The 12,039-nt window shown below is 43.6% G+C and overlaps 1 protein-coding gene across 2 annotated transcripts in view; it reads right to left on the bottom strand.

Annotated features, from left to right (window-relative positions):
- The window catches only part of CD80 (CD80 molecule), a 42,593-nt gene that overhangs the window by 19,837 nt on the left and 10,717 nt on the right, over positions 1–12,039 (bottom strand). For both annotated transcript variants that reach the window (XM_082220795.1, XM_082220796.1), the window contains one exon: positions 11,242–11,353. In XM_082220795.1, the coding sequence (XP_082076921.1) occupies positions 11,242–11,335 (94 nt within the window). In that variant the 5' untranslated portion in view covers positions 11,336–11,353. The remainder of the gene's footprint in view (positions 1–11,241; positions 11,354–12,039) is intronic.

Raw genomic sequence — 12,039 nt, 5'->3', positions numbered from 1 at the left:
TGCTGCTCTGCCTCACAGAATGGCTTTGGGCAGCCCTGCCACTGCAAAAGCACATGCCAGAGCATATGGCGAGGTTAGGTACTTTTAGAATAATGCTCCCTCATCAGATGGGAATGCACGGTACTTTATTTATGACAAAAATGAGATAAGCCAGCCTCACTGCATTTGGGGGAACTCATTCTGCCGAGCTGAGTACTGGCCTTCCGGCCCAAAGTCCTGTAGAGGTCGCACATTCCAGTTCCAGTATTGTTGGGCACCCGCAGGTGTTGTGTTTTATTTTGAGGTGGGGGTGCTAAAACACCAAAATGATGGAACAGATTATTTTATGAGAGAGAGAGAGAGAGAGAGAGAGAGAGAGAGAGAGAGAGAGACTGTACATTTTGCCTTATATACTGTATCATGTTCTGCCGAGATAGGTCAGTTGGTTGAGCATGAGACTCTTAATCTCAGTGTTGTGGGTTCCAGCTGCATGTTGGACAAAAGATTCCTGCACTGCAGGGTTTAGGTCTAAATGACCCTTGTGGTCCCTTCCAGCTCTTCTTGTTGTTTAGTTATTTAGTCGTGTCCGACTCTTCGTGACCCCATGGACCAGAGCACGCCAGGTACTTCTGTCTTCCACTGCCTCCCGCAGTTTGGTCACACTCATGCTGGTAGCTTCGAGCACACTGTTCAACCATCTCGTCCTCTGTCGTCCCCTTCTCCTTGTGCCCTCCATCTTTCCCAACATCAGGGTCTTTTCCAGGGAGTCTTTTCTTCTCATGAGGTGGCCAAAGTATTGGAGCCTCAGCTTCAGGATCTGTCCTTCCAGTGAGCACTCAGGGCTGATTTCCTTCAGAATGGAGAGGTTTGATCTTCTTGCAGTCCATGGGACTCTCAAGAGTCTCCTCCAGCACCATAACTCAAAAGCATCAATTCTTCGGCAATCAGCCTTCTGTATGGTCCAGCTCTCACTTCCATACATCACTACTGGGAAAACCATAGCTTTAACTATACGGACCTTTGTTGGCAAGGTAATGTCTGCTTTTTAAGATGCTGTCTAGGTTTGTCATTGCTTTCCTCCCAGCTCTACTATTCTATAATTCTACAAATGCTAGAAACTTATTATCTTTCTCTTTAAAATGAAAGTTAGGATTATGGTTTATCAGGAGGGGGGACAGCTCCCTCTCCCTCTGTGGATGACCATGCCACTATATTCAGAAAATTGATACAACCATCACTGTGGCCTATGTGACCCATTTAAGCTGCCATTTGTAAACTCAACTGATGAGACATATGTAGTGCTGTGGAAGGGGCAAGAATGCATAAGTGCTGGTTTCCGGCCCCACCCTAGATCAATGGTGGTTGTTCTTCGTAGGCCTCCGGGGGCTCCAAAGAAGTTCAGGCAGGGGAAAGAGAGGAAATGAGATGTAAATCCTCTTGATACTCCTCATTGGGGTCTGGGGAGTTCACTGCATCCCTCAGTGTTGCGCAATCCTGTGTCTGTCAACTTGAAAGGCAGAATGGGAGCGATCTGGGAGTGTGCCCCTGCCATGGACAAGCCTCTGATACCGGTATGATTTGTGGAAGCTTCCTCCTCAATCTGGATAATCGACATTAATCAAGAGGCGCTCCCAGAGCATCATATGCTAATGGGCTGTAATCAATCAGCTGCCAAAAGAACCGGGACAAGTTCTCTGAAGCTATTTGAATGGTTTTCTGAAATTTGAGAATACTTACAACAGCCTGAAAGGAAGAGGGGAGAACAAGGAGCTTTGTGCTTTCTTATGGTTTTGTAATGGTCTTTTCTCTCTCTTGTCCTCCTCTATTATGAAGAAACGTGTGTAGAGCGGGAAACCTGATTTTAAGAAATTGTATCAAATTAAAGTAATTTGGATATATATATATATATGTGTATATATATATATATATATATATATGCTTTCGTAGATTTTCACGGGTACAGGAATGCAGGTTTTGGTGTCTTCGGGTGTCTTCCCGTGTAAGAGTCGGGGTGTCTGTGCGACGTTTCGACGAGGTCTCACTCGTCATCTTCAGGCTGGTGCTTTCGGCTTCTTGTTACTGGAACAGAGCAGAGTCTGGTGTTTGAGTTCCTATAAATACTGTTGAGGGGTGTGGTGTATAGCCTCCAACGTTCTGGGCAGAGAGGAAGTTCCTCTGTGCTGCATTTAGTTGTGCTCTGGCTTGGCTTCGTGTATATCCCTACACAGATCTGGCTGGCACAAGGCACAAAACCACAGCTCGCCCCTATACACGAAGCCAAGCCAGAGCACAACTAAATGCAGCACAGCCATCTTCTCAGAAAAACTCTTCACAAGCTCAAGAGGTCAAGACACGAAAGCTTTAGCAACTAATCTACACTTAATGACCCACCCAGTGGTATTCAGAATATCACTCATGAAATCACCCAAGATATCCCTCAAGTAATTAAGGAACAAAAGAAGAAAAGGCACACTAATCTAGGAACTTCCTCTCTGCCCAGAACGTTGGAGGCTATACACCACACCCCTCAACAGTATTTATAGGAACTCAAACACCAGACTCTGCTCTGTTCCAGTAACAAGAAGCCGAAAGCACCAGCCTGAAGATGACGAGTGAGACCTCGTCGAAACGTCGCACAGACACCCCGACTCTTACACGGGAAGACACCCGAAGACACCAAAACCTGCATTCCTGTACCCGTGAAAATCTACGAAAGCAAATATCTCACCTCTACGGGGAGGAAACCTTCCAGCTGACAAGAACCTACGAGAAACTAGAAATCCGAAGAGCCACCATCTTATGTGATCTCCTGTTCCTACGCAACTGCCGAGACAACAACTTAACTCCCACATGCTTCCAACTTAAATTCCACTCTAAAACCCCAGCTACCGAAAGGATCCTGAAACGAACTGAACTATCCCTAATCAGAAACGAAATACATAAGAAAAGATACCTACTAAACCAAACCAACAAAGATCTGCTCACTCTTCACCTCAAACTATGTAACAAAATCCACCCTGCACTCTGGGACAAATGCAAACAACTAGCCGTCTGGAGAGCTGAAACTGAGACCTCACATAAGACAGACAGACACACCAACAAACTCTACAAACTAGAGAAACGCCAGAAGCCCAGCCACCCTCCACAACAACCCATGAAACAAACAGTACATAACATATCAGACAGGATCCTCACCCCAACTGAAACCAAAGTACTCTCCAAAGGTTTCAACTTTGCAGTCGCCCCGAGACGCATCCCCACGGAAAACATCATATGCGGAGTCGAAGCTAGTCTGACCAAAATCGACCCAGATGAAGCCAATAAAATCAGACTTGAAGTCACCAACATCCTCTGCTCCAGCAAACCACCCAGAAGCAATTTACACAAAGAAGAACAGAAAGCACTCACCAACCTGAGGAAAGACAACAACATAATCATTCTCCCAGCAGACAAAGGCAACGCCACTGTTGTGATGAACACATCGGACTACCAAGCAAAACTATCAAATCTACTCCAAGACCCTACCTACCAACCTATAAAAACAGATCCCACCACCTATCTGGAAAAAACCACCAAATCCAAAATAAAAGCCTCTCCTATCAGTGAAGAAATCCAGCTAAGAATCATCCCCAGAGAAAAATCATCCAGATGCCCCAAACTCTACGGTCTCCCCAAGATACACAAAGAAGGAACACCACTCAGACCAATAGTCAGCTCCATAGGCTCACCTCTACAAAATCTCGCTAAATTTCTCGCTAAGCAACTTCAGCCCTATGCAGAATCCATCGCTTCACACGTTACTAACTCCTTCCAGTTCATAGAAACAATAAAGAAACAATACCTACATCCCGATGACCTACTTGTAAGCTTCGATGTTGTATCTCTCTTCACTCAAGTGCCCATTAATGAAGCCTTGACAGCCATTCAAAACAAATACAACCCCCCCAAATACATCCTGGACCTGACCAACCACTGCCTAACCAACACGTACTTCATCCACAATGGACAAAGATACAAACAGATAGAAGGAGCACCTATGGGATCACCCCTCTCACCGGTCATCGCAAATTTGTACATGGAACACTTTGAAACCAATGCTTTAGACAAGTCAGAACACAAACCCAAACTTTGGCTCAGATATGTTGACGACACCTTTGTAATTTGGCCACACGGGAAAGAAAAACTAGATAGCTTCCTCACACATCTCAACAGCCTACACCCCAAAATACAATTCACTATGGAAATAGAAGACAACAACCAACTCCCCTTTCTTGACGTCCTAATCTACAAAAAACCTGATGGCTCCCTAGGACACACTATCTACCGGAAAAAAACACACACCAACCGCTACTTACATGCACAATCACACCACCACCCTGCACAAATAAACTCCGTAGCCAAGACTCTCATCTCCAGAACCAAACGCCTGGCTGACAAAGACCACTTGACAACTGAGTTACAGAATCTCTCAAATGTGTTAATCGCCAATGGATACCAGAAAAACAGGGTTACGAAGCTAATCCAAAAAGAAACACCCCCCAAAAACCAAGACACAGAAGAAAACAATGGCATGGCCCTCCTTCCTTATATCAAGGGCACTACAGACAAAATCAGCAAAATCCTCCATAAACACAATATCAAAACAGCCTTCTGCACCAACCAAAAAATAGCCAATATCCTCAGAAACCCAAAAGACAAAATCCAGCTGGAAAACCAAGGGGTCTATGAAATACCCTGCAAAATCTGCCCAGCCACGTACATTGGACAAACAAACAGACGAATAAATGCACGTATCGCAGAACACAAGAATGCCGTCAAAAAAGAAGAAAAAACTTCCTCTCTTTTCCAACACATGAAAGAAACAGGACACGAAATTAATTTTGCAGATTCCAAATTGCTCTTTAACATGGAACATCACCACAAGAGAATAATCATGGAAGCCATCGAGATAGAGAAACACCCTCACAACATGAACAAGCGTGACGACACGTCCCGCCTGCCAGACATCTGGAAATTAGCCCTCCCCACAAAAACCGACACCAGAACCAGAGGCACACAGAACGCCGTCACCAATCAACCACACCAGACCCAAACCCAGACCCTTTCCACAGACATATTACAGACTCCATCCAGTAGCCAAACTATAGTGGCACCTCCGGATGCTGCACCCCCCTGCAATCCCTACACAGATCTGGCTGGCACAAGGCACAAAACCACAGCTCGCCCCTATACACGAAGCCAAGCCAGAGCACAACTAAATGCAGCACAGCCATCTTCTCAGAAAAACTCTTCACAAGCTCAAGAGGTCAAGACACGAAAGCTTTAGCAACTAATCTACACTTAATGACCCACCCAGTGGTATTCAGAATATCACTCATGAAATCACCCAAGATATCCCTCAAGTAATTAAGGAACAAAAGAAGAAAAGGCACACTAATCTAGGAACTTCCTCTCTGCCCAGAACGTTGGAGGCTATACACCACACCCCTCAACAGTATTTATAGGAACTCAAACACCAGACTCTGCTCTATTCCAGTAACAAGAAGCCGAAAGCACCAGCCTGAAGATGACGAGTGAGACCTCGTCGAAACGTCGCACAGACACCCCGACTCTTACACGGGAAGACACCCGAAGACACCAAAACCTGCATATATATATATATATATATATATATATATATATATATATATATATATATAGTGAGGGGGGGGAGTATTTGATCCCCTGCTAAATTTGCCCGTTTGCCCTCTGACAAAGAAATGACCAGTCAATAATTTTAATGGTAGGTTTCTTGTAGCTGTGAGAGACAGAATAACAACAGGAAAACCCCCAGAAACCAAGAAGACAAAAGTCAGAGATTGATGTGCATTATAATGAGTGAAATAAGTATTTGATCCCTTTGCAAAAGTTGACGTAGTACTTTGTCGCAAAACCCTTGTTGGCAATTACAGAGGTCAGACGTTTCTTGTAGGTGGCCACCAGGTTTGCACACATCTCAGGAGGTGTTTTGTCCCACTCCTGTTTGCAGATCCTCTTCAAGTCAGTAAGATTTTGAGGCTGATGTGTAGCTACTCGAACCTTCAGCTCCCTCCACAGATTTTCAATGGGATTAAGGTCTGGAGACTGGCTAGGCCACTCCAGGACCTTAATGTGCTGCTTCTTGAGCCACTCCTTTGTTGCCTTGTCCGTGTGTTTTGGGTCATTGTCATGCTGGAATACCCATCCTTGACCCATTTTCAATGCCCTGGTTGCGGGAAGGAGGTGCTCATCCAAGATTTGACGATACATGGTCCCATCCATCATCCCTTCAATGTGTGTGTGTGTGTGTGTGTGTGTAATACATAAGTGCCGATCCTAAAAGCAGTGTGCCCACCCTGTCTGAATTAGAAAAATGTGATGATTGTACGCCTCATATCATAAACAAGCATAAGCTTGTTTCTGCTTGTAATATGTGAGATGGGGCTCCCCTTGGGTTTTTTCCCCCTCTTTCATGGAGCCACTTCTGTGCTCTGCAGAACCTTAGCACTTCACTGCTTCTGATTAGGTGCAGAATTGTCCTCACGGCTTGGCAACACTGTGTTAAGTTATGATATGGGAAGTAGGCCATTTAGTCCAGGGTCCCACCATAATTCAGGCTTGAGATTTTTCTCATATTGGGTGGTGGTGGTGCCATGAATCCCTCTATAGCAGGGATGGATAACTTATGCCCCTCTAGATGATGTTGAACTCAAACTCCTTTCATTTGTGACAATTGGCCTTGTTGGCTGAGGCTGATGGAGCCACAGTCCAACAACATATGAAGAGATCCAAGTTCCCCATTCCTTCTCTAAAGCCTCTTGCTTCATCAGCAGATGGGAAATAAGTACAAAAGAATAAGAAAATAAGTTCTTCCCAGTCAGCACCTTGGGGACCTTATTATTAAGATTTTTTTTATTTTTTTACTGTACTGTATGAAGAAGAAGAAGAAGAGTTTGGATTTGATATCCCGCCTTTCACTCCCCTTCAGGAGTCTCAAAGCGGCTAACATTCTCCTTTCCCTTCCTCCCCCACAACAAACACTCTGTGAGGTGAGTGGGGCTGAGAGACTTCAAAGAAGTGTGACTGGCCCAAGGTCACCCAGCAGCTGCATGTGGAGGAGCGGAGACTCGAACCCGGTTCCCCAGATTACAAGACTACCGCTCTTAACCACTACACCACACTGGCTTGGTTACAAACCATTAATCTTTATAAGCAGCCAGAAGATGGATATTAATGTTCCCACAATGGAATGTTGGAACTGTGTACCATTTTGAATCATTAAGGAGGCTAAACCACAGTGATTTGGTTAAGGCTGTTCAGTGATTTGGGATTTGAAAACAGCTCTCCAAGGTCCAAGACTAACATTCTGACTACTGGAGAGTGTTGAATACCCAGAGAACTAAATAAATTTTGTGCTTATGTTGGACTAAATACTTCATCAAACAATCTCTTTGCATTGCCTCTCCTTTTGATTTGCCCACCCTAGCAACTCACTAATCCAAGTAATTTGAGAAATGTGCCGCTTGACACCAGTTACCTGAGAGGAAGGCAAAGTCCACCAGCGTGAGTCATAAAACCAACATAAAGTTGCAAAAGAATCTTATATGTGTGTGATAGCAAGAGATCAACCAGGGAGTAAAGGTAAAACCTGGTACCTTTGATCTGAGCAAGAGCAGCCTGACATCTTCCACCAAAACTGGAAAACCCACAAAGGCTTATATCCTCTCCAGCTTAATAACAGTGTCTGAAGGGATGATAAGAACCTTAGCACATTCATAGACTCAGAGTTGAAAGCAACCTCAAAGATCATCTTGTCCAACCCTCTGTTGATGTAAGAAATCCACTACTATTGCATCTCTCTGATACCTGTCCATCCAGCCTCTGCTTAAAACCTCCAGCAAAGGGCAGTCCACTACCTTCTGAGTAGACTCTCCCACTGCTGAACAACACATATCCTCGGGAAGTCCCTGTCCTACATTTCCCATTACAACATGACACAAATAAATAAACAATTATATACCACTTTAAAGCACTCAGTGCTTCATATAAATAAACTTACAATCCCACAACCACTTGGCAAGGTAGGTTGGTATTCATGAAAACATTAAAAGAGCCCTGCTAGATTAGACCAAATGTCCATCTAAACCTGAGGTCGCCAACATTACACCCATGGGGAATTCACCTGCCACCCACGTAGTCTATGAATCTCACTCACACTCAATCTCTCCTTAGTCATGAAGTGATGAGGTACTTTCCCCCTGACTGCAAACACACGAACTTTAATTCTATAATCAGACCCATTGCATCTTTTTTGCCCCTGAAAAAGTACTTCTTGAGAAACTGGTTGTATCGTTGAAATAAATATCAATGCAGGTGAATTATTCCTTAGTGTGTCCATTTGTACTACTAGTGTGTCTATTTGTACTACTACATCCAGTTTTTACCTCATGCAGCTACTACAAACTGAACTGATGTGTTCAGTGAGCTGCAGTTCTATTTCCTGATAAGTTACCCCACCAATCTATAAGTGAAGTTAGGCATATGTGCCCCAATATACGTTACTCTACAAGGGCCTACACTGAAGCATTTTGTTGTCTAGTCACCAAGTTTCATCACTTTGAGTAAACTGGTGTGATCTGCAAACTCGGCCATTTCAAGGATCAACTTTGACTCTCGAAAATGTATGCTTTAAATCACCGGCACATTATGGATCCTTATGGGACTCTACATTTTACTTTCCATTGTGAAAACTGCCTGCTTTTTCCTACTCTCTTCTTGTTTAATCAGTTACTAATACATAAGAATGATGGACGCGGGTGGCACTGTGGTCTAAACCACAAAGCCTAGGACTTGCCAATCAGAAGGTTGGTGGTTCAAATCCCCACGATGGGGTGAGCTCCTGTTGCTCGGTCCCAGCTCCTGCCCACCTAGCAGTTCGAAAGCACATCAAAGTGCAGGTAGATAAATAGGTACCACTCTGGTGGGAAGGTAAACGATGTTTCCATGCGCTGCTCTGGTTCGCCAGAAGCGGCTTAGTCATGCTGGCCACATGACCCGGAAGCTGTCTGCGGACAAACGCCGGCTCCCTCGGCCTATAGAGCAAGATGAGCGTACAACCCCAGAGTTGTCCGTGAAAGGATTTAGCTATCAGAGGTATTTCTACCTTTACTTAATACAGTGGTACTTCTGGTTACGTACTTAATTCATTCTGGAGGTCCGTTCTTAACCTGAAACTGTTCTTAACCTGAAGCACCACTTTAGCTAATGGGGCCTCCTGTTGCTGCTGTGCCGCCGCCGCACAATTTCTGTTCTCAACCTGAAGCAAAGTTCTTAACCCGAGGTACTATTTCTAGGTTAGAGGAGTCTGTAACCTGAAGCGTATGTAACCCGAGGTACCACTGTACATAAGAATACCAACGTTCCTAATCCTCAGCTGCTAAGTCTAAATAAGAGCTTTGCTAAAGGATTTATCAAAAGTGTATTGAAAATCTCTGTAGATAATATCCATTATCATTATTTTCAAATAATAATAATAATAATAATAATGGTTATTATTATTATTTTATACCCAGCAGGTCCCAGGGTTGGTTACAATGTTGCATATTAAATAGTTAAAATAGTTAAAACAAATAACAGTCATAGGAATAGGATGTGCCCTAAAATACACATATATAAGGTGTCAAAGACCAGGGTGAAGAGCTGTGTCCTCAGCATTCTAAGAAAGCTGTATAGTGAAGGTGCCACATGCCTCTCTGTGGATTACCCTACTCGACTGGACTTTTCCCCACCCACAAGTTTGTTTACATCTTCAAAAATTTCCAAAACGTTGGTGAAGCAGGACTTCCTTTAGGAGAAACCATACTGATCCATTCCCATCAAAACTCAATGTTATAATGCTTGGCAACCTTATATTATGGCATTTCCCACCAGTTTCTCCAAAGCAGATAAACTAACTAGCCAGTGAGGATGGAAGAATCTGCCAATTTTAGTTCTCTCAGTTTCTCAATTTTCCAGTCTTAAATTCAGTATTCCACATTTCTGCAGCAATTTGTGATTTTTTTAAAGAAAAAAAAACCTGCATGAAAATTCTTCACTATTATGGTGCAACTTTCTCCTCATAAATACATATTTGTATGCAGTTTTGACTTGTGTATACACACACTTTGGCCAGCAATTTCTCCTAAAACAGTGCATTCTTGCAATGCTCTTTTCATGAATATTCAATGCACACTTTCCCCTAACATATATGCATTTGTGTAAACATTGGTGGTTGGAGAAATGTATTGCGAAAAATCACGAACGTGCAAATTTTGAAAGATTCATGCTTTGGTTCTCTTATCGTTTTGAAAAGTGCTAATTTGATAGGTTTGGCTTAAAATGAGAACTGAATTTCTCCTCCATCTTTGCTGGCCAGTAATGTCCTGGATTCTATTTTAAAGAGCAGCATTTACATTGGCTTCTTTTCAATTCCTCAGTTTGGAGGATGATTCTAGTGACACGTTGACTGTTTTAGTTACAAGATAAAGGTAAAGGTACCCCTGACCATTACGTCCAGTCATGGATGACTCTGGGGTTGTGCACTCATCTCGCTCTATAGGCTGAGGGAGCTGGCATTTGTCCGCAGACAGTTTTTCCGGGTCATGTGGCCAGCATGACTATGCCGCTTCTGGCACAATGGAACACCGAAACCAGAGCAGCGCACGGAAACGCCGTTTACCTTCCCGCTGGAGTGGTACCTATTTATCTACTTGCACTTTGACATGCTTTCGAACTGCTAGGTGGACAGGAGCTGGGACCGAGCAATGGGAGCTCACTCCGTCACGGGGATTCAAACCGCCGACCTTCTGATCGGCAAGCCCTAGGCTCAGTGGTTTAGACCACAGCACCACCTGCATCCCATTACAAGATAAACTACTGAGAATTTTGAGTTATTGAAGAACACCTGGGCACATGCTGTCCAGAACATTCCATCACCATATAGCAAATGGAAGGCTGAGGGAGGCTTGCCTAATGCTGGTAATTTCATGGCAAAGCTGAAATTCACACAGAAACTCCCTTATTGTAAACCACAGTCCTGTGTACGCTTGTTTAGAAGTAAGTCTCATTGAGTTCAGTGCAAAGAATGAAGCACCCACCACTTTTTAAACACACACACACACACACACACACACACACACACCAGTTCCTCTTAGGAACAAGCAAGGAATGTCAATAAGGACAAACACAGTGAATTGTTGGGCTTACCTGAACAACCAAAAGGAAGCACAAAGAGGCCGAGCCAGAGGAACCACGTTAGAACGGGTGTGGAGAACATCAGTTCTCTCTTCTGTGTGTGCATTGTATTTTCCAAGACCACCTTGACCGAAGCAGTGAAACGGCAAGAAGTTACAGAGAGAAATGCAGGATGTTTGTGCAGTTCAGGTGATTTAGTTTAATTTATAGGTAGTATTGCTTTGTCTTGACAGTTCTGTTCCCCTACCCATTCTGCAACCCACATTAATCTATCAATCAATTTAGCACATGGCTTCCACGGTGGCATATGATACTCAGGGCATCAGCAATTGCATAAGAATTTGTTATTAAACATTAGTGAACACACAATTGTGCTTGGAGCAATAATTAAATAATCAATCAACATATAATTAATTGAAAGCAGTTCCAGAGCCAGTCCTGTGTAATGTGCATCGGATTTTTACCATCTTAATCAATTGCTTGCGAAGATAAAACAAATGAAGAACACTGGTTCACACTTTATGTGCTGGCAAGTGCATATTAGGTTGACACAACAGAAGGCTAAATTCAGAGCATAGACCTTGGTGATGCATTATTTTTTCATGATGCTGTGACCCAAGTTATGCTGTACCACAACTAAGCTTTGGACCCCAGACTCTAGAAGCAGTCGTACAGAAACAGGTAAACAACTATAGGCGGAAAACTGTTTTCAGATGCTGATTTCTAGGTGAGATTATCAACAGGCTTTCAGGGACAGACTGACTAGAATTTGATGCAGGCATGAACGTAGCCAGAATTTATTGGGGTGGG

The sequence above is a fragment of the Podarcis vaucheri genome (genome assembly GCF_965113315.1).
Source record: "Podarcis vaucheri genome assembly, chromosome: 4".
NCBI classification, from domain to species: domain Eukaryota; kingdom Metazoa; phylum Chordata; class Lepidosauria; order Squamata; family Lacertidae; genus Podarcis; species Podarcis vaucheri.
Note: the sequence above shows the minus strand (reverse complement) of the source record. Positions and strands in the feature narration are given on the sequence as shown.